The following is a 27020-nucleotide window of genomic DNA, read 5'->3' as shown; positions in this document are numbered from 1 at the left end:
CATCTTCACTCGGAGGGATCGATGCCCGTTCCGGCCTGAATGGATGACTAATGCTGCACTTTTGCTTTTTCTTTGAAATATTCATAGGAGGAGAGTGGCTGCGTTACTTAATGGATCGGGGGAATCTTCCAAGTACAAAAGCTTTAAAAAAACAAACAAAGGGGAACCAAAAAAAAAAAAAGGATCACATAGAGCCCCCCATCCCAAACAAACGGCCTGAGCTTGCAGGAGGGTTACTGAAATGCCGTGCAGGGGTGCCACAGGCCAACTCAATGCAAAATTTAAAAGATGGCCCATTTTGGTAGGAATCAGAGCTCTTGGGCCCAGCGATAAGGACTTTCTGGAAAAATGAGTCCTATTTGTCCTGCCCTTGGTCACCGAGATCTCATTTCAGATCTTTCACGTGTTTAGAAAACAACATTTCAAAGTTATACCATGTTAACCTTACATACTATATAAGGATCTCAAAAGTTTTTCCAATATCAAGAAGCGGTTTAACTGAAATGTTTGCTTAAGAAAAATGCAATAAATCAGTCCTCAAGTGGTTGAAATGTTATATTCAAATGAATGTAAATGATTTTTACTGGAACGCTTGTAAATATTTTAAGAGCTGGCAGCTCAACAGCACACTCTTTCCCTTCTAATGTTTAATTTTAAGGAGAAAAAATTAAGGAACCGAAAACGGTTCAAGAACTAATGTTAGCACACCCAAAGAGTGTTAGCATTACATGCCACTGTGGTCATCATGAGTCTTTCTGCTTTTAATTTACCCCAGTTATCACACTTGTTTACAAACGAACAAGTAGGCATGTTTGCAGATGTGAGAGAGCGAGCGAGCCCTACAAATGGAGAACCGTCCGATGTTTTATCAGTATAGTCAGCAGGTAAATAATTAAGTCCAATTCGGAACCACCCAACCTGACCGGACTTCATCCATGCACTGTGCTTCCGCCTAATGTTACAGCTGTGCTTAGTTCTCGTGGCCCCTTCTTACATGCTCAGGGTAAGGCTGATCGCCACCTTGGGGTCAGGTAGCAATTTTCCCTAGGGATCCTGGAGGTGTTTTGCCATCTTCTGGGCATGGACCAAAAAGCAATAGGGGCTCCCCTGGGAACTAAAGATAACTAGCAAAAAGAAAAAAACCTTCCCAGAGTATACAAACAAAACTATTTACAAAGTCGATTAATTTTATATTATAAAGTTCAAAAAGTGCTCAATTTCATGAATCAATTACAATAAATATATCGAACAGTTCTATAATCCATATAAGAACAAATATAAATATCAACAATATCCAACTGGTGGGAAGACATACAATGTATAAAGTAGAAAGTCAATACAAAAACAGTTAATCCATCCAAGGTGCCCAACAGCACTCAAACGAAGTCCATCAAACAGCTACAGAGTCATTCATCTGACGCTGTGTGGTTGCCTACAGTGCCTGCGGTGCTACAGGGTGACACGCATATGTTGTCCAATCCCGTTTCATGCGTACACTTCTTCATAGGTATTTTTTCAATATAGCTAATAATTCAATCAACAACACATCACCATGTTGATATTCCCAGGACGGTCTGACTCTGTAGCTGTTTGATTGACTTCGTTTGAGTGCTGTTTTGCACCTCGGACGGATCTTCTGGGCATGGACCAGGGGTCACTGGGGGTGTGAGGAGGGAGGGAGTTGTGAAGTTCCTGCATTGTGCAGGGGGTTGGACTAGATGACACTGGAGGTATCTTCCAACCTTATGATTCTATGATTCTAATGTTATGAGGCAACGCATCTTCAGAAATGGAAAACTTAGCAAAATTGGAGACAGAACTGGAGCCCTTTTTGATTCTTGGGCCACTTCTCTCAGTGCTTGCAAATACATTACTCCAGCGTTTGCCTTTCCCCTCTCAGGCTGTACCTCCTCTCTGTCCTTCTGCACCTCCTCACCATCCGAGCAACTGGCCAGATATTCCAAAAAACAATCAGCAGCAATCTCGGCATGCCAGCAGGCTTCTCCAGGCTCAGCGGGCTTTTGGGCAGCGATGGGGCCACCAGGACTGGGGCAGGCCACAATGCTGTGGTCAGGTGTAAAACGCCGTGACCGTTGCAACCCGCTGTTTAGGAAACACTTGTTCAAGGCTTAATCAAGACCCAAGGATTTCTCTTCCACTCCAGCAGCTAAATGAACATAGGAAGATTTGTGTCATTCCCAGTTGCTGCTGTTGAGAATGGTCATAGCAACATACTTAAATCTCATGCATTTATGATTCACAGACTGTACATTTTGCATTTCATGGCCTTTGCACCCCACTCTCCATGCATGCGTGTGTATCTGGCGGTAACATATTCTGCACGTGGCAACATGGGCTCTAGTCCATGACAACTCATCATAGCACAAGATTATTTGCTATACCAAATTAACACTTCTGGGATTTGTAAATGTGACTAGCTGTCCATTAACAGATTAACCGCCTTTCCGTGGGATGTTAGGAGGCTTGTGAAAGGAGAACGGCTATGTTCTTGAAAACTCCATTAATTAAATTAAAATGTGGAATTCGCTGCCAGTGGAAGTAGCGAAAGCTATGAGAATAGATCGCTTGAAAGGGAGGTTAGAGGATAGATTTATCAGAGGATAGATTTATCAGATTTATCGGGATAGATTTATCATGGAGGATAGATTTATCAGTGGCTATGAGCCATGGTGACTCGAGGGAACCTCCACGTTCAGAGGCAGTAAACCTTTGAATACCAGTGCCAGGAGGCAACCTCATAGCAGAGTCTCTGCCTCTATGTTCTGCTGTTGGCTTTCCAAAGTAACTAGTTGGCTACTGCGTGAGACTGGATGCTGAACTAAAGGGACCACTGGTCTAAGCCAGCAGGGCTCTTCTTATGTACTCATCCCTCCCTCCCTCGACTCCATACCGATCACAGCCTGCAAAGTGGGGAAAGGTACTCAAATCAGAGACACAACATATCACAGTCAAAAAGAGTCCAGTAGCACCTTTAAGACTAACCAATTTTATTGTAGCATAAGCTTTCAAGAATCAAGTTCTCTTCGTCAGATGCCTGATACAGAGTCTCTGTATCAGGCATCTGACGAAGAGAACTGTGATTCTCGAAAGCTTATGCTACAATAAAATTGGTTAGTCTTAAAGGTGCTACTGGACTCTTTTTGATTTTGCTACCACAGACTAACACGGCTAACTCCTCTGCATCTATGAACATATCACAGTGCAACGCATGGCGGCAAGAGAACAGCACATCGCATTAAAGCCGCAGCGGAGAGTGCCCAGGACTGCCACTTTCCCTGGGCGGCATGTGCGTTGTCTGGTTTACTTCCTGCCATGCTGCTGAACCGTCGGCCTCGCTCTGCATTCGGGTCACTGAACAGAGGACGGTAGGGAAGCAGACATGCTTGCTAGTAAAATAGCTGGAGATGGACGAGACAAGACTTGACACGGAGCTGAGGACGCTAATAAGACATGGCAGCTGGGCTTTAAAACTGCTGGTTATGAGGTTATTTTATTTTTTCAACACAAATGGCTGGGAGGGGGGGCTTTTTTTTTAAGTAAACCAGAACGGGATTGAGCGGGATTCAGTCAACAACTGGCAAGAATCTGTGGCCAGGGATGGTAAAATTGATTCACTCTCCACCGCCCCACAAAAAATCCCAAACCCAAAGTGTTGAATTAATGCAAACGCTCCCCTCCATGTGTCTTACCACAAGTGTAAGGAGCTGCCCCACAGACATGGCACCGGTTCCAAAAAGCAAAGCTCCTGCCTATGCACTCTGACAAAGTAGCCTCTCCCCTAGGACAACGCCAGCCAAACGAACATTTATTTCACTTATAGCCTGTTTTTCTCACCAAGACTCAAGCAGGATTACAAAATATATTTTAAAAATGCCGTCATACAATAAACAACGCAATAGGATTAGGATTACCAAATCAGAAATCAATGCAAATTTAAAAAAACGTCCTTAGGTATGATCTACTATAACAGACAGGGGGTTACAAAGGTAGAAGATGACAGAGTAAAAGCAAGATAATACGCAAGAAACACTGCAACAGACGACCCCCTTAAAAAACACACTGTTGTGCGGTTCCATTCGATTGCAGTTCTAATCCGTTTACAGAAATGTCCTCCTGAGCGGGTGAATGGGCAGTGGCGAACCGCACCCCTTTGGCAGGATGGCACCTTCAAAGGGCTTTGCAGGAGTGGAGCACAGCAGTCCTGCAGGCATGTGGACCCAAGGCCACGAAGAGCTTGGTATTTGCTAAGGCTGCCTCCGAAAGTGGCATAAGTGCTGGTACTCTGGCAAAATGGCAGCAGACCCTACTGACTTCCACCCCTGCTGTAGATCCCTATACACTGTGCCCCCCATGCTATTTATGAGTGACCCCTAGAAGCAGAATTTCAGGGGCTGCAAGGGGGCGGGACAGAAGCAAAGAAGCCCCATCCTGTGAGCTTCCCCCCGCCCCCGCTTGCCATCATCCATATCTAAGAGGCCCAAGACTTCTCCCAGTTTTGCAACTTCTGCTTCGGAGGTGATCAACTCATGTTCAGACCGTACCTTTCTAGAACCCTTCTCTTCAAAATGTTCACTTTCTACAGTCGGAAATCTTCCATGTTTGTACATGGGGGACCACTGAACTATGCCAGCCTCCACCTGAGAGGAGAAGTAACAGAGCTCAGATTCCAACTGCCAGGTTTTTGCAACCAGAACAGATGACCTGCGCCTGTGAGGCATTTTAAAATAACAACAACAACAACAACAACAACAGATCAAGTTGGGTAGCCATGTTAGTCTGTCTGTAGCATTAGAAACGAGCAAGAGTCCAGTAGCACCTATAAGACTAACAACAACTGTGGTAGGCTATGAGTTTTCATCAGTCACAGCTCACTTCTTCAGGTTCCTAGATCAGTTTCGTGAGCCACAGGTGAGCTGTGACTCACGAAAGCTCATATCGTACCACAAATTTTGTTAGTCTTATAGGTGCAACTGGACTCTTGCATAATAATAACAATAACATTCGATTTATATACTGCCTTTCAGAACAACTTAACACCTACTCAGAGAGGTTTACAAAGTGTGTTATTATTATCCCCACAACAATCACCCTGCGAGGTTGGGTGGGCTGAGAGAGCTCTGAGAGAGCTGAGACTGACCCAAGGTCACCCAGCTGGCTTCAAGTGGAAGAGCAGGGAATCAAACTTAGCTCTCCAGATTAGAGTCCTGCTACTCTTTACCATTACACCAAACTGGCTCTCTAAAAGATGCTGAGGGGAGGCAGTAAAAGAAAGGGGGAAATTTTATTATTTAAGTCTGATCTGTATTAAATACAAGAAACACGCTCCTGAAATCTGAGAGATGAAAAAGGAAGCTGTGCGATCTCTCCCAGAAAAGGCTTTTTAAAAACAAAAACACGGTAAATGTTTGCTGAGGATAGTTTAATTCAACCCCTTGCTTTGTGGCAGAATATCCGAGCACGAGTTGGCTACGTGTAAGTGAACTTTCCTGTTCCGATGAGCACAATCCTCCAGGAAATTCTCCTTTGCACACCTAGTCGCAACGGACAGGAGATGTGCGGCAGAGCGTGCTTTCCCCACCTCTCCCATTCACTGCAGCGAGAGGTGGGGAGAACTTCGCAGAAGATCGTTCCTAGATAAGTTCCACAGATTCCATCTTCAAATCCAGTACAAAAATTTCTAGGTTGCTTCAGAGAACAGACTAAATGTGGGAAAAGAAGAACAGCCCAGAGAGGGAACTGCTTCTCTCCACAAAGCTGTGAGAGACAGAACATAAAACAAGCTGTCTGCTTATACACACACACACACACAGATTTAAAGTGAATGCAGTGGGCTGGGAATTTAGTGCCTGTCACTGGTGGGAGTTTAACATCTTGATTTCACACTGAGATTCTTTGTCGCACTTTATAGCCAGGGCTCTCTTGTTTATGTGTCCACTGCAGCATTAAGACGTGGATTAACGCTGCTTCGTTCAAAACTGTCTCCAAACAAGGCTGTTAAGAAGTCAGCAATGGGGGTGTTGCTACTTTTTCCCACAGCCAGGAGTGGCCATTGTTCACAGAGGCAGCAGCAAGAGGGGCCAAGCAGAGGAAAGCGCCAAAGAGATAAGAACGCCCCCAACTCAACTGCCCTCCCCTAAACTAGGGTTGCCTGCCCCCCTCAACCTTCTGGTGGGGGATCGGGGCCTGGCACTTACCTTGGGGGAGAGGGGGTGCACATGCACCCCCACAAGCACAATGAAATCACTTTGGGAGTGATCTAGTCGTGCTCTTACCACAAGGCTATTCCGATAGGTATTTTTACCATACATTCTTCCCCAGTGGCAACTCAAAGCAGCTTACAAAAAAGACAATTTAAATAAGATAAACACAATTTTAAAAAATAAACAAGAAAAAGCCAAACAGAATGCAGATTTTTTTTCCCTTTAAGGAAGAGAGTCCATTTTGTTCGCAGAAGTTTTGCTCATCTGAACAGGATCTCTTGCAGGTGCCAGCCTGTACATGGGCGAAATCAACAGCAGCCCGTTCATGGGCTTTCTCTGTGTTGGCCCCGACCCTGTGGAACGGCCTGCCTAAGGAGGTCAGGAGAGCCCCCACGCTCCTGGCTTTCTGCAAACAATGCAAAACTGAATTATTCAAAAAGGCTTTTTACTCAAATGGGAGGGCTGTATCGCAGGGAGGGGGTCTCAGATGCTTCGCTATTGAATTAGGGACCACAGACTTCACCACTATGTTGTCTTACATATTATCTGTTGCTTTAAATATGTACTCCTATATACTACCTGTGCTTCTTGCTGTCTAATGTCAGTCTGAGAATTGATTATGTTCTGTTTCAGCATTTCTTCTACTCTGTATTGGATTCTTGCTAACGCTACGTCTTTATAAACTTGTATCTATTTACCCTGTGGCATTGTTTATGGAAATGTCCTTGATACTGTATGGAAATGTCCTTGATACTGATTGTACTAATCTCAAACTGTGTAATCTGCCTTGAGTCTCAGTGAGAAAGGCGGACTATAAATGACATAAATAAAATTAATAAAAGGACAAACCAGTAAAAGCTTGGCTCAGGCTGCTGGTCCTCCAATATCACTTAGGACGCTCTTTCTCCCACCTAGCTATGCTACAGGCTATGGGCCCATCTCCTTTGACTCACACCCTTAGGCAAGCTCTGAATAACAACAACAATAACAACAGTGTGCTTATATACCTCTCTTCTAGACAGATCAGTGCCGCACTCTGAGAGGTGAACTAATTCAGTGTTAATATTATCACCACAATACAGCTGGGGCTGAGAGGAGTGGCTGACCCAAGACCGCCTGAGGAGCTCATGGCAGTCATGAGATTTGAACTGGCAGAGTGCTGACTTGCAACCCAGCCACTTAACCACTATGCGACAGCAGCTTCAAGACCCCCACAAAGAGGGGCAGGCAGAGCAGACTTAGCCCCAGCTCCCCATCAACTCCCCATCCTTTGCTCTCTTCACATGACGGCCCTTCAGGAACTTGAAGAGCCGGGCAGAACACAGGTCTTTCAACCTTTGCTCATGGGACTCTGTCAGCCATACCCTGACCATCTTGGCAGATGAGGAGGATACAACAGGACTGAGGGGAGGACAGCCACCCCCAGGACAGGGCCAACACAGTCAAGACCCAGCCAGCCACTCATGGACGACTTGAGAAGAACAAATCTGGCACAAGCAGCAAAATCCAACAGGCCGCAACCTCCCCGCTTCGGCAGCCAGCTCAGCATGGCTCTGTGAAGCCATCCCAAGGACTGAGCCCGGATGCCTGTTCCCAAGGAGGGCCTCCAAAGTATCAAGGGACAATCCTCGCTGGCCTTTCGGGGGGTCCTGGTACAGGGGAGGGTATGGTAGCCAAGGAAACAGAGTCTAATCCCCAGCCTTTGTGGCCAGTCAACCTCCTGCAGTGTAAAAATTATCTGGCAGACTAGAGAAACTCAAAGCCTTTCTAGAAGGCCCAATGGAAGACACACGAAGCTCATTAGACCCTGGCGCTTGAGGGCCTCCGCAGGGAGGCCAGTAAGTTCTGCCTGCCTCAGGGACACCTGACCTTTCAGCGGCAACGAAGGAGCAAGACCGCTGCCCTTTCACACCCGGCTCCATGATCCCAAACAGCAAGAGATGAAGCCGCTGCAGGGAACGGCATCCGGCACCTGCCTTCTGACTTCAGGACAGCCAGCCCCGGGGCCATTAAGCGATAAACAAAGATATCAAGTTTAAGCTGCTTTTCAACAAAGCTTCTTCCTTGCTGGAACATACAAGTCGTCACATGCCAGGATGCCCCACACAGAAAGTGACAGCGGAGAGATGAGCGTTAGGAGGTGGGGGGGCCAATGCACTGGCTCCCCCCTGCCCCGAAGCAAGGCCGGGGAGAACGGGGGGGACGACATCACCAGCACATAAAACAGAACAGCCACACCTCAACCTGGAGACAGGTTCCCCTGAGAAAACAGAAAAGAGCAAGAGTCCAGCAGCACCTACAAGACTGACAAAATTTGTGGTAGGGTATGAGCTTTTGTGACTCACCACTCACTTTTTCAGATACAAGCTGTCACTCACGAAAGCTCCTACCCTACCACAAATTTTGTTACTTACAGGTGCTACTGGACTCTTGCTCCTTTCTACTGCTACAGACCGACTAACCCATCCCGAAAAAACAGTTTGTTCAAAACCTGTCAGGAATAAAAGACCCCGGGCTTTCTTATGTACCTCCCGGCTAGCAGTAATGACCGACTTGAAAAAGTTGTTGTACTGTCTGGGACAGGCTATGAACCCTCGCAATGTGCTACATAACATCTAGGCACTAGTAATGCTACCAGCCGGAAGAGCGAAATCCTGGCATGGGACTGAACTACAACTGCTATATTTTTGCAGAGGAGCAGTAACAGAACATAACTGCATTTGCCCCTCAACACACTGGATCCCACAGGGTTCCTTGCACCAAAGGAAAGCAGCACTGCAAGTGGAAGGGTTTGCAGGATTCAACCCTACGATCCTGCAGCAAACACAGTAACCTGCCTGCCTGCCATCCAGGTCTCAGCATGGGCCCAAGTCTACGGACTTCACACATCGCAAAACCAGTCCTGGGCACTCTCGCAATGCATTATCCCTGGTGAAGAAGCTACACCGAGACAGACAGGCTCAGACAAAACATCTCTCTCAGTCTTTCACTAGCGTGCTTCCAAAGCAAAGAGTGGAAGGAGAGAAGGTATGGCAGGGGGGAGAATTCAATATTATGACCAATGCTTTGAAACAAGCACTGAGTGACCACAGGCTGCAATCCAAGAGGTATATAAAACGTGAAGTGCTCTCCCAGAGCAGCAAGCGGGTGTCTGCGTAATTATGATTGACGAGAGGACAAAAGGCACTTGTGGCCGTCTAACACAGCCACCAGGAGCTAACATTCAAGTGAAAGGAAGTACGCTGAAAGCAAGCCACTGGCAGGAGAAGCACAGCCGGTTGCTCCGGCATTCAGGACAACATATAAAGTTTTTTTATCACGATTAGGTAAATATAAGGATTATATTAAGTCTATGCAAGAAGGTTTCTTGCTTTTGTTATAAGACTGATCACGTTTGATTTGTGCCGTATGGGCCAGTGGACTATTTATTTATTTATTTATTTATTTATTGTATGACATTTGTATTCTGCCTTTCTCACTGAGACTCAGGACGGATTACATAGTGTGAGATTAGTACAATCAGTGGCAAGGACAAGGGCAGGCATTTCCATACAGTGTCAAGAACATTTCCATAAACAGTGTCATGGGGTAAATGAATACAAGTTTACAAAGAGCATTAGCAAGGATCCAATACAGAGTTGAAGAATTGCTGAAACAGAACATGAGCAATTCTAGGACTGACATTAGACAACATGAAGCACAGGGAGTATATAGGAGTACATATTTAAAGCAACAGATAATACATAAGGCAACATAATGGTGAAGTCTATGGTTCCTAACTCATTGGTGAAACATCTGGGACCCCTTTCCTACAATACCACCCTCTTAGCTGAGAAAAAGGCCTTTTTGAATAATTTGGTTTTGCATCGTTTGCGGAAAAGCCAGGAGAGTGGGGGCTCTCCTGACCTCCTCAGGCAGGCCGTTCCACAGGGTCAGGGCCACCACAGAGAAAGCCCGTGTATGGGCTGCTGTTGATTTCGCCCATGTGCAGGTTGGCACCTGCAAGAGACCCTGTTCAGATGAAATGAAATAAACTGGGGAGAAAACCTGATCAGGTCCAGGTAAGAAGTTCCTGTACCACGTGTGTTTCCAACTACCAGTTGCTGGAAATGCCTGAGAAGCTGATGCTGGCTTGTGAATGACCAGCCACAACCCGGTGACTATATGCCAAGTGAAATGGGCCTCTGGGTCTGACCTAAAATCTCACGACTGATTCTCTGATAAATTTAGCATTGATGATAAAAAGGGGTTTTTAAAAAAATCTTAAACAACCCCGAAATTTAGACAAACACGAACATGGAGGGGGGACGAAAAGATTCGGCTTAACTCCAACGCATGCTCTCCTGAGTCAGAGACACAGAGAGATTGCATATATTTTACAGCGTGCAAAAAGCATCCCAGCATTCTTGCATCCTTGTTATTCTTCACAATGGGCCAAGTTAATAGAAATATCTTTGGCTGGGCGGGATGTATTTACATGACAATGGGCCGCCCTATTTTTTCTGCATGCATTTTATAAAGTACTATTCCACAGGTGTCATTTGCCCTTCATTGCACATGTACTAGGCTGCAAGACTATTTCAAAGGTTAACAGCACGCTTAACAACTTTCATGCGTGAATGAGTGTACGCACCCCAATATATCTGCAGTCGTCTAAAAATGTGCACAATCATAGCCACGCAACAAAATGCAAGGCACAATTTCTACCAGAGAATCCAATAACTGCCAGAGGCACCCCCGCCCTTCCCCTCCAGTCACACAACACCACTAGTCAGTCCCTGTGCAGAAAAAGACACCAGGACCAGAGATAGGTAAGAAGCTCTCAGGATCCAACAAGAATCAGAAAATGTTTCACTAAACTGCATTAAAAATAATTTCAGTACATTTTAATCCTTCCTCCAAGGAATTCAGGGTGAAGTGCATGGTTTTCGCATCCTCCATTTTATCTTCACAACCACCCTGGGAGGTAGGTTAAGGCGCGAGAGAGAGCGCACATGCATGCAAGTGGATCTCCAGCCACAAGTCCCATGCCCTAACCACTAGACCATACTGCCACGTATATAATCTAAATGCTGTCTAATTTATACAATTGATATAAACACCTTAATATAAGTAAAAGCAACAGCACTGGCACAAAAGCTTTCTTTCATCCTAAAAAAAAAATAATCAGAGCCAAGTGCGTAGCCCTCCTTGCTCGTTCAGCAGACAAGCATCGATGAAGCGTGTCTTCCAATCCATGTGAACGAGTCCCTATAAATAAATAAGCCAGAAATAAACCGGCTCAGCCACGAGCCCATGTAGTTGGGGAGAATGGTCATCTAGTTTAAAGAGAAGCGGCTGCGGGCCAGAAGGGCCCAGGCTCAATCGGCAGCACCTCCAACGTTTAAAAGGATGTGGTGGCAGGTGGATGACCTGGAAGACCTATTTCTGAGACCCCGGAGAGCCAGTGCCAGCTAGAGAGGGAGTTAGATGGACCATACAAGGCAGTTCCATTTGCTCAGATACCCCAACGGGATCCATTCCTCTTTGCTAGATCTACTTGAGTGTGTAGCCCCGCACATCTTTGCAGAATTTTTCCAAGCCCTCTTTACCGCATAGCTCAGGGTTAGAGCTCATGATCTGTGTCCAGAAGGTCCTGGGTTCCATTCCCGGCATCCTCGGTTAAAAGGTACCAGGGGTTGGGAAGGACCCCACAGAACCTCCGGTCCATTAGAGGAGACAATACAGAGACAACGGGATCAACGGTCTGACTTGGTATCCGGCAGCCAGCCGCCTACCTTCACCAGGCTTCTGCCATTTTCTGCTCTGCAAATAAACATGCAAGCGGCCACCCGGAACGTGCAGCATCTCAAGAAGTCTTATGTATTTATTCCACATAACCGGATGAATGTAGACAAACTCCCATCTAATTTGTGGACTGTTTTGCTCTCTCCCGCTCACCAGTTTTATAAGCTACGTAACGAGCTCATTAGACCCACAGTCATGTGGGGCACGATTAAAACACAGTCATGTTCCCTAAAAAAAAAAATTATATATGTGTACAGCTGCCATTTTGGAAGTAAATACACCACGGTCCATTACCACTCCAAAAAGAGAGAGTCAAAAACCATTGATTATTCGGGAATAATTAATTAGCACAGCTCTAACAATACATAAAACAGCTAAGCCCCTGACTCTTCTGATAATTTATGCAAGATTAAAGTATCGCTGCGGTTGCCTTTTTCGCTGCCTAATTCAGCATTTTCTCTTCTCCTTAGGAAAGCAGGACTCTGGGATTTAACTGCTCTAATGCCCTTTTACGGTGTTTGGGGTAGTAAAATGTAACAGACACCACCGCACTAGGACGGGAATGATGGATCACCGGCCTCCCCACCCCACCCTCAGCACACCAAGAGGGGGAGAAATGGTAAAACACCCCAGTTAACACTTAGATGGAGGTGTAAATCCTGCGCTCTCTGTGATGTCCCCAATAGCTCACCAGCAGGGCCGAGTCCTGCACGCTTGATTTCGCGCTGATAAGGCGGCTCTTTTCACATAAAACACAGGGGCATTTCTTTCTCCCTAATATCTTCCTAAACAGCTGCATTACACGGAAGTCGCTTTAGAGCCTGTCACTAAATTAAGACCACCAATCAATGGTGAAATCCAGCCAAGAGAAAATTATGTTTGGGGCTAAGCTGGGGAACAGTATTATCACCACCCCCTGCGTCTGCTAGGGTTTTTGATTAGAAAGCCTAACTTTTCATCCCGTACATAATTTAAAAAGTCAAAACCTGGAGATGGCAAATTATTTCTGTGCATTTTCTCATGTGTGTTTCATCACACTGTTAACGACCTCCATACACACAAATGTGAAAACTAATCACTAAGCTGTAATTCAAGTGCCGAGAGAAACTCGCATCAACGATTGTCTCAACGCATTCTGCTCCAGGCCCCCGACTGCACCTCCTGCCCACATCCAAGAGCCACTGAGTTCTACACCCCCACCAAAAATCCATCCAAGTTCTGCAACTGAAATAAACTGGAAATAAAACACTCCTTTGAGGCTCACGCAAAATATTTTCTTCCAACACGGAATGGCCCAGAGAAATGGAATAAGAGGCAAGTACTCCGGGAGGAGAGGGAAAGAGAGGCTTGCAGGCTTAGGGAGAGAACTGGAGAGCGGACTATAAATTATATTAATAAATAAATAGGGAAGGGATCTCAGATGATCTGCTAATGAGTTAGGGGCTACAGACTTCACCATTATGTTGTATTGGATTCCTGCTAACGCTATGTCGTTGTGAACTTGTGTTTATTTACTCTATGGCATTTGTTTACGGAAATGTTCCTGATATTCTCACACTGTGTAATCCGCCTTGAGTCTCCATGAGAAAGGCGGACTATAAATGACATAAATAAAATAAAATAAAATAAGTAGCTCGGAGGGATGCATTGGTGGGGACAAAGATTATACACCACTCTGTTGGGTACTGTCTGCTGAATACAGACATAAACCTACTAGGGAGCTTTCCGCATTGCTAAATATGCCATGTAAATTAGCTTGCTTTGTTTCAGAAAGATTTCATCGCTGAGCTTGGCTTTATGTTGCTTTCCGCCCCTCCCCAGATTTTCTGCTACCATACCCGACTGTATCTCTTTCGCCTGATGTCCCAACTGTGGTTCATTATTGCACTGTGCTCAGTGAATTCCTAGCTTTGGATAATAGTATAGACAAAAGGGGTCAGAACCTCTGATTTCTTGCACAAGGTTGCTCATGGCGGAGGAAGATTTACACCACGAAACAGGAACGTGGCCGGCATCCTGTCTTCTTGCATGTCCAGTGCAACTTGTCAATTCTTCAGTGCAGATGTTTTATTGCAGTAATTTTATTGTTGTATGTCTTTGGAGCTTGTCAATTCCTCATTATACATATCTCAATATAATATGCGGTTTTTATAAATTTGTAAATATATCGGTGTGCCATTTTGTACTGCTAGCATATTTCTTTCTGATCGTTGGTTGTATGTATTATCCTACTCTTATTGCGTTGTCTTCTACTTACATAAAGCCATTTTCTGTGTTGTTTAACATATCCTGTCTAATACTTTATGCTTTGTTTCCAGATTCCTCTCATTCTAGTCCTATTACATTGCTTATTCAATGTCTCCTTATCCTATCGATTGCAGTGACTTACAGGGTAATCCGCCTTGTCTCAGTGACAAACGCAGAATATAAATATAAATAAATAAAAAGCAGGTGGGAAATATTTAAAAGCAAAGACCGAAAACAGTTTCAGTATTAAAATATATACCTGGTACTTTGGAATTACTAAGGCGAGGGGGGGAGTTTGTAGGGGAAAGAGGCAGAGAACAACAGAGATGTTTTTCCTAAAGGGGCCATCAGATACCGGACCCCCTGGGGCCATGATTCTCCAAGACATCATCACTTGGAGGTCCCTTTAGAGCCAAAGAGAAATACAACACTGTTACTTCTGAAGACTGACGTCACTAGCAATGTCTAGGGATCACGGCCAAGTATGTGAACTTTTGCGAAATTACAGAGGAGTCCGAGGAGTCGCTTCACTGACTTGGGCATCTGCTCCCCCCCCCAACCTGCCCTGCCCTCAAACACCAACGAAAGTGAGAGGAGCGATTCGAGAACATAATGATTTACAAGCAAGAGCCATCTGCATAGTTTCTGACAGCCACAGCTAGTAAACGCATTAAGCCCACCAGCTTCACAAACACTCCAAGGCAGCTAAAAAGGATCTGGGGAGACAAGACAGAGAACAGGACAAGAGGGAGCGAGAGAGAACAGAAACACACATGGGGATCTTTATCAACTCATAAGCTTGATAAAGCAGGTTTGCCTGAAGGCAAAGCGCAGCATTTCTGAAGCTGGGAGGAGGAGCAAGACACAGTCAGAAGAGTCCCGAACAATTATGCAGGCTTTACCGATTAATGGATGAACAGAACAATTGAGGCTAGAGTTTCCTTAAGTGTGGGTCCTTGCAACTACTGCAGGGTTACAAAGAAGTAAGAGTTATTGCTGCAGGGGAGAACTCACTAGCATTTAAGAAACTCTGGCACAAAATATCGTCTCGGCACTGATCTAATATATACATGCACCAACAATCATTGGCCAACTAATAGCCAGAAAGAGTCAGGGAAAAAATATTTTATGTGTGCGTGCAAACAGGGTTTTAAAATAGGCGAGAAGAAATAAATGCTAAACAAATGCCATACTTAAAGACTTGCCTGTAAACATAAGAGCAACTTAAAATTTTAAAGTTGTGTTCTAAATAAAGTTTTCAAGTCCCGGGAAAATATTTATGTCCTACCTTTCCACGCCAAAAAAAAATTACTGCTTAAGGTAGTTTTTCACATAGCGACTGAACTTCTCAAAGTTTCTAGAGAGACACCAGCCCGGACTGCGCTCTAGACGTTCATGAAAATGGCATTCATACATGGCTCGTTGCATTAGAAGTGCAATTAAATGTGTCCGGACTGTGCTTTTCCCCCAGCATGCCAATTTTTTTATCTTGATCAAGTTGACAGAAATCCTAGCAAAAAGTAAGGAATACCTTATACCACCAAGGCCGTTCAGCGACTGATGAAGGTTAAACAAATCTTTCCAGGATCAAGGTAATAATAATAATAATAATAACAACAACTGATTTATATATCAACCTTCAGGATAATACCCACTCAGAGCAGTTTACAAAGTATGTTGTTATTATCCCCACAACAAACACCCTGTGAGGTGGGTAGGGCTGAGAGAGCTCCGAGAGAGCTGTGACTGATGCAAAGTCACCCAGCTGGCTTCAAGTGGAGGAGGAGTGGGGAATGGAACCTGGTTCTCCAGATTAGAGTCCTGCTGCTCTTAACCACTACACCAAACTGGCTCTAAATTGGTAGATCAGCAGGAATCGGAATTCAACTCAGCTAAGATTTTTTTTTAAGTATTTTTAAAAAATACTGAGTGCAGAATTCAGACTTGCCATCTGTTTCTTGGGTAAGCCAGCAGTGCACACTTTAATATAATATTTTATTTCCTATAGGCACATACCAAGCCTCGTCACTTTAAGAAATTTCCCTGGCAATCTTGCCGTTCCACTCTTTCAACCCCTAGGTTTAGAAATCCGAGCATGAAACTGTAATTACCTAAGCACAGCAATCCTCACTTTGCTACGTATCTCCAGAGAGGAAGCACACACTTCAGAAATTAACAATACTGACACACGGAGCACAATTCATCTCCCCTGCAACGCCCACTGGAAAAAAAAAGAGATGCAACACACACAGCTGTGCTCCGTGACAATTCCTGTTCCGTGTGCCTCGGCCAGCAGAGTTCTTTATCCTCAACTTTCTTTAAGAATGACTCGCCACATGAAAACAGCCACGGGCCTGTGATCCAACCACTTCCCTACGAGTTGCAAACATCTGGTCATAAGCTCTGACAAAGGCTTCCCTGAACAAGCCTCCTTTCCCCTCGCTCTCCTTCGGCATTTTCACCTCCAGACCTTCAACCACCCCTCCTAGCATCTCAGTGCCCAGCTGGGATCTCTTGGCACACTGCAAAAAAAACCCAACTGTACACATTATATTTTATGTGCTCCTATATATACTTGCATTCAGTTAGCAGCATACACACAAAGCAATCTAGTTTATCTAAGTGGGGGCGGGGGAAGAGAGAAGGCAAACACTTGAATAACTGCTGGTTCAGCTGAAGTGGGAGCATGGCTTATCCAGGGTTACGCCGAACTACACAGAGAAGCCAGGAAATTAGATTCATTTGGAACAGAAGGTCAGTAGAACCACCTTATCCCATACGGTTCGACAAGACGGTCCGGTGGCAAGAAGGGGGGAAGCCCGCCCGGATTCTGGATGCCAGATTCTAACAACACAATGAGGGCAGAAAGCTGCCAGTCACGAAGCAGAGCCCAGCTGGAAAGATAGCAAGTTCAGCATTCTTCATGCCGCCATGCAAGTCGGGCAGGATGAGGCGGGGGGAAGGGGAGAGAACACTCTCACTGCGCAGCCAGAAGCCGTCCCGTGTGGAACTCAAGTTATCAATCAAGGCAAAAAACAGATATGTGGCGACGATTCGATGACATCCCTGCCTATCGGCTGCTTCCTAAGGAGGGAGGCAGGGCCCGGGAGGCAGAAGAGGGTTCTATTGCCTTTTAAATATTACACCATCAATGGCCTCCATCCACGCATGAACAAAGTGGAGCGAGCCGTGCCTTGCGGGGGACATTACAAAGAAGGGACGCGCACACACAAACACAAACACACTGCTCTTTCTGCACCTTTGTAATATTCTGCAATCCCCACGGGCTACAAAGAGGCAGCCACAGTGCTGAACAATGCAGTTTTGAATTCAATTAAAGTGATTATCTGTTGTGCCAAATAAATTGTGTACAGCATACATCCTGTAGCACTTTACACCTTCAGGCTCATTATTTCCTAACTGTTTCCTCCTGTTTATGCGCTTTCAAATTAAATTGCTGATAATATGCGCCAAAATAAAAAATGAGCGCACCTTGTCCGAAGAAAATTGATTCTCCTTTTCTCCTGAAGCGGGCGATTGCCAGGTTTTATATACTCGGTTCCTGGCGATCATTAGTAATTCAATTTTCTTTTTATTAGCCCCCTTATCTGCTGAGCAATATAGTGGCAGAGCTGACCTCTTTCGCACGGGTAAATGTTTAAAATCTTTTCCCTGATTAATTTTGCCAGTTAAGGAAAAGAGGAGAAATGGCCCGGCTCTTAAGCCATCACAATGAATATAGCTTAATGTTGATTGTGATGGAATTTCTAATGCCAAGGAAATTGATTGAACGCAGCAATTATGCCGCAATACTAACTCAAGGGAAATGGGATAGTTTTCTCCTGGCCATAGTCTTTTGGTTATTTAAAACAATCCAATTTGCAAGGATAATTATATATTAGTGTTTTATCTGCCACTTGAAATGAACATGGGAGTTTTGATACTGGCCCAGCATTAGCAGGTTATTGCTGCAAATTACTTGATATCTGCTTTCTTTCACATAAAGAGGAAATTAGGCAATCAATTACCAGAAAAAGGTGGATGAGGGAGAATGCAAGGGGCAAGACTGCCCTCTGCAGGTCAGAGAGGAGGTGGCACCACGTGAGCCTGTGCAGGGACGAGGGCCAGTCCTGCCTCGCTGGCTGCTTGCCTAGCATCTGGAATCGTGCCACGCGGGGGGCCACCCACGCCCACATGGGGCTGTTTGAGACATGCTGTGAACAGCAGCTAGCTGGGATGCCCTGGGCCTGTGCAGCTAGAGAAAGGAGGGAGGACGCCTTGTTAAATAATGCGCTTTACCTGTTATTAAAACCAAGCCAAGACTCAGGCACCGCTCCCATACTGGGCAGTTATCAGCAAAGCAGACTCTTGCATAGGGATCACAGCTGCTCAGGGAAGCAGGGGGAATGTAACAGCATTGATTTTACAGGGGTGAGGAAAGGTTCACAATCCCCGGCTGCGTGAACGTTCTCCCTCCCTCCCTCCCCTTTCATTAAGGAACAAAACACCCTGAAGGGCTTGAATCTTCCACTGCCAGAGAGGGTGTTCAGTACCATGCAAGATCTGGCTCTCCGTGATCAGCTTTCCATGCAGCACAAAAAGTACCTTTGCCCCAAGATTCCTGTGCACCATTCTGGATTTAGTTCTCATGCATCTGACGTGTAAGATCCAGCCCATAAACAACTCCCAAAAAACACTCACCAGACCTTGCCCATTCATTTTCAGAGAATTTAAAGTTTCTTTAGAGCATGCTTTGAAGTTGAGGCTGGCTATCAAGTTTACTCAGTGCTTAAGAGTAAACAGAGGTCCAGTTTGCGGAAGACCCGGACAATTCTTACAGAAGACAATCAGAACACACCTGGTCAGTAGCGAAGGAAGGAGCTGCTCTTAAAGGGGCCTCCTGACGTATTATTTGGCAGCTGGCGGAGAATGGTAGGAGAGAGGGAGGCTGCCATTAAAACATTCACTCCAGAACACAGGGCACAAAATCACCCAGACCCGGAAGGTTTGCGGCACAAGTCAGGCAACGCTGGAAAGTTGGCAACTTCCCACTACTGCTCATCCAATGTCCTACGGCCAAACCCAGATCACCCACAACCACTTCAAACTAAACATATTCAAACATTTCAGAAATTTTGAATCTATGGGAAGGGGGGGGTGCATTTTGGATGAACTCATATCATTCTTATCAAGCCTAAATTTAGCATATGGCTTTAGCATCGTAAAATGCATCCTTTGTAACTTAATTAGCATTTAAAGTTGTACTATGACATGCTTATGATACTGAAGAACGTCAACGCCTTCACTGTCGACAAGCGTGAATGTAGCCAATACGAGAGAGAGAGAGAGAGAGAGAGGGAGAGAGAGAGAGCGCACACGGTGCCAAATGCTGCACCCTACAACACCTGTTGCTTAGTCTGGAAACTGCAGGTAGGAAAAACTAGAACTTGAACACAGACAATATGGTAAATGTTGTAATCTGCCTACATTGTGTAACCCGACTTGAGTCTCAGTGAGAAAGGTGAACTAGAAATAATATGGTCATAGATCCAGAGGAGTTAGCCGTGTTAGTCTGTAGAAGCAAAATAGAAAAGAGTCTTTTCTATTTTTTGTTTACTCAAAACTTTTGAGTAAAACTCACATTTAAGCAATTCAAAAAAAAAGAAAATATTTCATATGATTTTTTTCCACTGCTTTCGCAAATTTCAATTTTTCCATTGAAAAAGTCCTTGGAAAAATGGGGAGGGGAGGTCTTCTGACCCTTCTTCATGTCTCCGTTCACAGACTCATGCTATGCTGGAGCAGGTTTTGAAGATGCTGGGCCAGCAGAAATCCAGCACATGAAACTGTCAATGGGTTGTTAATAATAATAATAATAATAATAATAATAATAATAAGATTTATATACCACCCTTCAGGACAACTTAATGCCCACTCAGAGCGGTTTACAAAGTATGTCATTATTATCCCCACAACAAAACACCCTGTGAGGTGGGTGGGGCTGAGAGAGCTCTGAGAGAGCTGTGATTGACCCAAGGTCACCCAGCTGGCTTCAAGCGGAGGAGTGGGGAATCAAACCCGGTTTTCCAGATTAGAGTCCTGCCGCTCATAACCACTACACCAAACTGGCTCTCACACCAAACTCAAAAAGAGTCCAGTAGCACCTTTAAGACTAACCAATTTTATTGTAGCATAAGCTTTCGAGAATCAAGTTCTCTTCGTCAGATGCATGGAAAAGAAACTGGTCAAATATAGAAGAGGAGGGGGGAGGAGGGGAGGAGAGAGAAGATGCAGTTAGGCGGGGAGAGGGAGGATGCAACCAAAACATTCCTTTGCTAGTAAATGTAAACAGCTCCTTTCGGAGTGGGGATCAGTTGGCTTCAAAGAAGTTTGCTGTGTTAGTTTGTAGCAGCAAAACAGCTAGACCATCCAATTCCAATGCAGTATAAGCCTTCGATAACCACAGCTCTCCCCATCAGATGCATCTGACAAAGAGAACTGTGGTTATCGAAGGAATGTTTTGGTTGCACCCTTCCTCTCCCCCCCTAATTGCATCTTCTCTCTCCTCCCCTCCCCCCCTCCTTTTCTATATTTGACCACTTTCTGTTCCATGCATCTGACGAAGATAACTTGATTCTCGAAAGCTTATGCTACAATAAAATTGGTTAGTCTTAAAGGTGCTACTGGACTCTTTTTGATTTTGCTACCACAGACTAAGACAGCTAACTCCTCTGCATCTCACACCAAACTGGCTCTCAAGTTACTTGGGTTACAAGTATTCAGCACCTAGCTACTTATTTGGAACTTTATAAGTAAGAAATATTAATAAAACTACTCATTTGCTGAGAGATTCAAAGAGATTCCCACCCTATTACACAGATCCAATCTCTGTTTGATGGACTGCACTTAATTATTGATAAATTAATAAGGACAAATTAATCCAGACAAGAATAAAAGAACATGAAAGACACTGCAGACTTGGACAACCTGAAAAATCAGCAGTGGCTGAACATAGCCTAACTCAAACAGGACACAGTATCTTATTCCAGGACACCAAAATACTGGACAACACTTCCAACTACTTTGTCAGACTGCACAGGGAAGCCATTGAAATGCACAAGCATAAGCAAAACTTCAACAGGAAAGAAGAAACCTTAAGAATGAACAGAGCATGGTTTCCAGTTCTGAAAAACACCAGGCTAACAAAACACTCTATACCCGATAATAGCCCTGCAGAGAAGATTAGCACATCAAGCACCAATCCATATGCAAAAAGAACCTCCTCAGGATACAGTGAAGCCTCCCGCCATCAGCATTCCACACCCTGGGAAACTCTTACAGGATGACTCAGCCCAACCCCACCCCTCCTGAGTAGATATAAATGACCTGCCAACATCTTTTCCACACTGTGACACTGAGAGATCTCTGTCTTTTGGTGCTACACCTCTGAAGATGCCAGCAACAGCTGCCGGTGAAACGTCAGGAACTACAATGCCAAGACCACGGCAATACAGCCCGGAAAACCCACAACAACCATCGTTCTCCAGCTGTGAAAGCCTTCGACAATACATAATAAGGACATAGATAGTGCTTTAGTAATTTTTGTGTTATTACAGTTAATAATCATCTGTATTAATGATACCGAGTATTATTATTAAGTAGAACATGGAGCACACCAAAAGGCACAGTATACATAAAGGAGACGATGTATTCAGTTCTTTTTTTTAAAAGAGATCCTTTTCCTCCAAGTTTCTTGACTTAAAATAATGATGTACTTTGACTTGCTTTAGAAAAAGGGGGAATACACTTGGCTTGACAACTTTTCATGGCTTTACAACTTTTCGTGGCTTAACGTACCAAAAAAGGAGCTCTTTCCTGGGGCAACCAGGAACATTCTCTAGCCGTCTCCACTAGCAGGCAAACTGGTCCATGCCTGGGCTGGCAGGTTAGAGCGAGACAGCAAAACGCCCGTCCCCCTACCCCTGCCAGGCTTTGTAGTCATTATTAGTGGATTTGGTGTATTACTTTACACATCTGTGCTTGAGGCCGTTTATAATTCAGTAAGATGCAATATGGTGCCACCCCATGCTGACCTCTCCCAACTGGGAATTACTCACAGGTTCCAGCAGGATCCTTGCAATACAGCAACAGGGCAGCAGGCACCTCCCACCAACTCCCCTTGGCCAGTTCTGAGAATCTGGCCCCCCGCCTGACCTTCTCCGCCAACAGCACAGGTGCTCCCAAGCGCCACAGCTTTGCTTCCTAGGCCCCACAGACCAGCGTTCTTGGCTGCCACGCAGCGCAGGCTCTCTCTGACCTCAAGGTGCTTTACAACCATACAGATTGGCAAGGTGTCAGCTGCCTGGCCTGGACAGCCCAGGCTAGATTGATCTTCTCAGTCGCTGGAGCTAAGCAGGCTCAGCCCTGGTTAGTAGTTGGATGGGAGACCACCAAGGAAGACGGGGGTTGCTCTGCAAAGGCAGGCAATGGCAAACCACCTCTGCTCATCTCCTGCCTTGAAACCCTCATAGGGATTTAACAGCACTTTACAAACGCAACGTCTTAGCAGTCAAATGAATCAAAATCAATGTTTTAAAGTCCGTATGCACATCAAAACAGAAGGTAGCGTGAAAAGCATTATACAGCTGGGGTGGGCACTCTTGCACGGTCCACTTTTCTGGACACGTTTTTAAGTTTGCAAAGTTAAGAGCGCATATTCAGGATTCCAGCCTAGTCCTTAAGATCCTGAGTGCACGGAGAGAAAGCACAACAGAAATGTTTTAAATAAATAATAAAATCTTCTGCAAAGCAACTGCTCCGTGAACCCCCATCTTTGGAGGTGAGAGAAGAGACAACCAAAAAAAAAGCGGATCCAATCAAGATGCACATTAAAAAACTACAGAGGCAATATACCTTATGTCAGCTGCCTTGAGCTTTGTGGAAAGGCAGGGTATTTTTTAAAAACACACATACAGGGCACAACGGAATTATTATAAGAACTTCTCTCTTAGGAACACACCCCCACCAAGCTTTCCGAACCATGACTTACATTTCCCCAACTAGCAGAAGTATTTTAGGTTCCTTTGCTTTGAAGGACCTGTCAACGGAGAGGCTTTCGGTCCTGAGACCCTGCCTCGCCTCCACCCTGAGCAAGTCTTTCATGCACTTAGTTAGCAACACAACATCCATTACACAGAACTCTTGGAGAAAAGGCAGCTATCTGAGCGACAGGATCCTCGGATAATCCCTAATAAAACGTATTCCACGGACAAAGTCAGCTCAACAGACACACCAAACCTACAGGCTTGCCAAAACAATACACTGGTGAGCAGACGCAGCACATGCTTCGCTCAGTTAGGCTGAAGCAGAACAGAAAGGAGGTCAGGCAGCAAGATTTCAGGCATCGTCTTCTACTTAGATGACTGACCTCCCAGAACTCCTGTGGGCCAAACCACCTGGTAGGTAGTTGTAGGTACAGCTATGGGTATAAGCATAACCCGTTGAGGAAACCATGACTACTGAAAGAGCCTGGTGAACAGTCCAATAACTGGAGCTGGCCCAATGAAAAGGCAGAATCTCAACTTATCTTGCGGATTCTGTAACCTTCCCTTCCCCTGGGAGGCTCAGAGAGGCATGACTGGTTCTCCCTTCCCCATTTTAACTTCACAACAACCCTGTGAGGTAGGCAAGGCCGAGAGACAGTGACTGGCCCAAGGTTAACCCAGACCGAGTGGGGATTTGAACCCAGGTGCTAGCCCTATGCTCTAACTAGTATACCACATCAGTTCACCTTCTGAGATTGCCTCTCCTCCTCAGACCGACACGTGAGAGTCTCCCCCAGAGGGCCAGAGGCCACTGCTCATAAACAAAGCGAACATTTCCAGGTCTGCACTCACCTTCTTTGACAGCCACGTGGAGCCTGGGCACGGGCAGCCTGCGCAGCCGGTGCTTGCCAATTTGTACCAGACCCTTGGCCCCGGCCTTCCTGGCAGTGGGAGAGGAGGCCTTCCCCCGGGGGGAGTTCCTCTTCCTGAGAGAATAACGGCTTTTCAGAAGCAGTGTGGAGAAGGAAGGGCTCCTCTTCTCAGCTGGAGCACTGGAAGGACAAAACAGGCACTCAGAGAAGTGCAACCGCAGTTGTTCGTCATAAAACCTCTGGACTGCGAGCCAGTTTGAACACACCCACAGGGCATGGCTGCCAACAACAGTCATGGCCACACAGTCTTCACAGCTGGAGGCACTGGGCAGAAAGCAGATTCAGACAATTCTCAAGCCACATGAAGCAAGGACGAACAGGGAAAACGGTGCCACGGGTATGAATAAGCAGCTCTCGCTCTCTGCTACCAAGAAAAATGGTTCTTCCAATGGAAAGCGTCCTCCTCATTTGACATGTGCCTCCTCAAAGCTGCCCTGCCTGCCCTTGTTTGACCCCCTGCTCCAGCCTTATCCGTTCATAACCAGCCATTCTGGTCAGCCAGATGCATAGTCCTGTTTTCAGCGGTCTTCTCTCAGTGCTAAGGAATAAGCAGCATAGCAACAAGCTGCAGAAATATGCAGGGGGAGCCCAGATATTGCTACATCTCTACAATGCTGGATGAAAAAGAAACCCTCCTGCTCTGCAGCTTGCAACAGATGAAGCCAATTTGCAACGGCTGACCGAAGGCAGCCTGCTTTCTGGAGCAAAAATCAACTGAGCCAATCTTGATCTACCGTTTAATGCATTCAAGTTGGAATCAGAGAACATCCAGCAAGGGAGCGAAGTGCATGGAGGTCGAGGAAGGGGCTAAGGAAAGAACTATCAGCTACGACTACGGCAGACACCTGACTGCCCCAAATGTCACATTTTACAAGGCAGACCAAGAATTGCTTATCCATAGGTTCACAGAAGACAAGCCCATTGAAACATGGCACACATGGAGAGGTACAGTCTGGACTAGAAACCTTCACCGTGACATGCCGGCTTTTCCAAAGGAAGGAACGCATGTGACACGGGAAGCATTCAGACATAACAACTGCAAACCGGCACACTGAAGCGGTGCAGTTCCAGAAGCAGTCTCAGATCTAGAAAAGTCACAGGCGTCACCTGATCATGTAAAAGTCTGAATCAGACGTACAAAGATTTCCTTTCCAGTTCCACTGGACAGCCTCATTGCTGCCACAGCTTTTCAGGTCTCCCTCACAGGATTACATTGGGTTACAATGGAGTCCCAAGCATACACCAATGACCTACCATTCTGAACTTCTTCCCCAGACTCACTGAATTTTGAACACTTCCTATGACTCACACAAACTCTGCAACTCCAGTAAAGGCGAAGTGCCTAGCTCATTCCAGCTGCAAAACTAGGTTAGTGCCCATCACTCTAGAAAAGCTGCAACAACTTACCTGGCATTTCCCCTTCTTTTGATGATTTTAGTCCGGCTCTTTAACTTGTAATTTAAAAAGCTGGTATTCCCAAAGGTTGGTTTTGGACTGCCGTGACCAAAAGGCACTCGGCTCACAGCTGGCAGGGAAGAGCTACCCCCTGAGAGGTGGGCAACGCCAGGCCGACCATGTTCCTCACGCTGCCACGTGAATGCAGACGTGGAAGGGAAAAGCTGGAGGCTGGATGCCTTCCACTTGTACTTGCTAGAGGACACCCCCGGCTTTGAATGCGGGCTGGACTTCTTTTGCTTTGCTCCAGAGTCCCCCCTTGGTGCTAACTTAGAGGTTCTCTCTGCTCCCCCAGCCAATTTCCGGGTGCCTTCAGGGGTTCTGGAAGCAGTCCATCTTTTTGAAGCACGGGAACATTTACCTGGGTTTGCCACCCATGTGTAGCTGGTTTTCCTGAACTTGGGAGATTTGGTTGGGGCCGGCAAGGTGGGAGCAGTCTGGAGAGCAGGCAGAGAATGCTTGTTCTTGGAAAGAGTCATTTCAACAGCTAAAGGAGCTTCCGGAGCTGAATTAGCATGTAAACCAGGTGTCTCCGTCACCCGCACAGTGTTCAGTTTATCCACTGCCACAGGGACGCGCCGTGAACCATGCAGAGCTGGAGTGTGTGGTGCTGGTTTCTGCCTTGCTGAGAGAAACCCTGATTCACGACCAGGCAAGGTGAGGGGCTGTTGCGGGGCAGTTTTCAGAGCAATGGCACGCTCACTGATTGTCCTGTAGGAATCTGGGGCCAATTCAGATGCACGCTGAACTACACTTGAGGGCTCAGACCCCTTGAGACACACTGAAGGAGTATTATCCCTACCAACTGTCCGGTGATGCAACGAGTGCGGCAAGACTGAGAGATGCTTCTGTTTGCTCTCTTTGAAGGCAACATTCGGAGCTGAAGCAGAGATTTCACATCTCCTGGATGTAGATGGGCCCTCTGCTGCTGCTGAAGGGCCCCGCTGGGACCCTGGGGCAACCAAGCTCGTCTGCAGCCCAACCGTTATGTTACCATCTGCACTGATGCCCACTCTTCTTTCTGAAAGCATCAGTTGTCGTTCGGCCGCCCTGCTGTTTCCTTGGCTGAGGACAACCTGAGAATCACTGGCTGACGCTCTGATGCTGGGATTGAGCGCAGGTCGAGGTGGCACATTGACAAGAGAGTATTTCTTCCTCCAGGAATTGCGTTGGGGAGGCTGAAAATCCCTTTGGGTTTGCTGGGAATATCTAGCAGAGAACGCAGTTTGGTTGTTAAAAGCAGGTGGCCGGGGATTCCCCCACCTGGGCACTGGAACAGGCGGCTGGGGGACCGGTGCATTCCCATGGACGTTTTTATGGTCATCGATAAGCCC

At 45.9% G+C, this 27020-nt stretch overlaps 1 protein-coding gene across 1 annotated transcript in view; it reads right to left on the bottom strand.

The window, feature by feature from the left end:
• Positions 1-27020, bottom strand: part of ZC3H3 (zinc finger CCCH-type containing 3) — a 307903-nt gene that overhangs the window by 278196 nt on the left and 2687 nt on the right. The window contains exons 2-3 of the mRNA XM_054984638.1: positions 25639-27019; positions 24152-24351 (exon numbers count right to left, since the gene is read on the bottom strand). Coding sequence (XP_054840613.1) covers positions 24152-24351; positions 25639-27019 — 1581 coding nt within the window. The remainder of the gene's footprint in view (positions 1-24151; positions 24352-25638; position 27020) is intronic.

The sequence above is a fragment of the Eublepharis macularius genome, chromosome 7, assembly GCF_028583425.1.
Source record: "Eublepharis macularius isolate TG4126 chromosome 7, MPM_Emac_v1.0, whole genome shotgun sequence".
NCBI classification, from domain to species: Eukaryota; Metazoa; Chordata; class Lepidosauria; order Squamata; family Eublepharidae; genus Eublepharis; species Eublepharis macularius.
The sequence above is the reverse complement of the archived record's forward strand: the minus strand, read 5'-3'. Positions and strand labels throughout refer to the sequence as shown.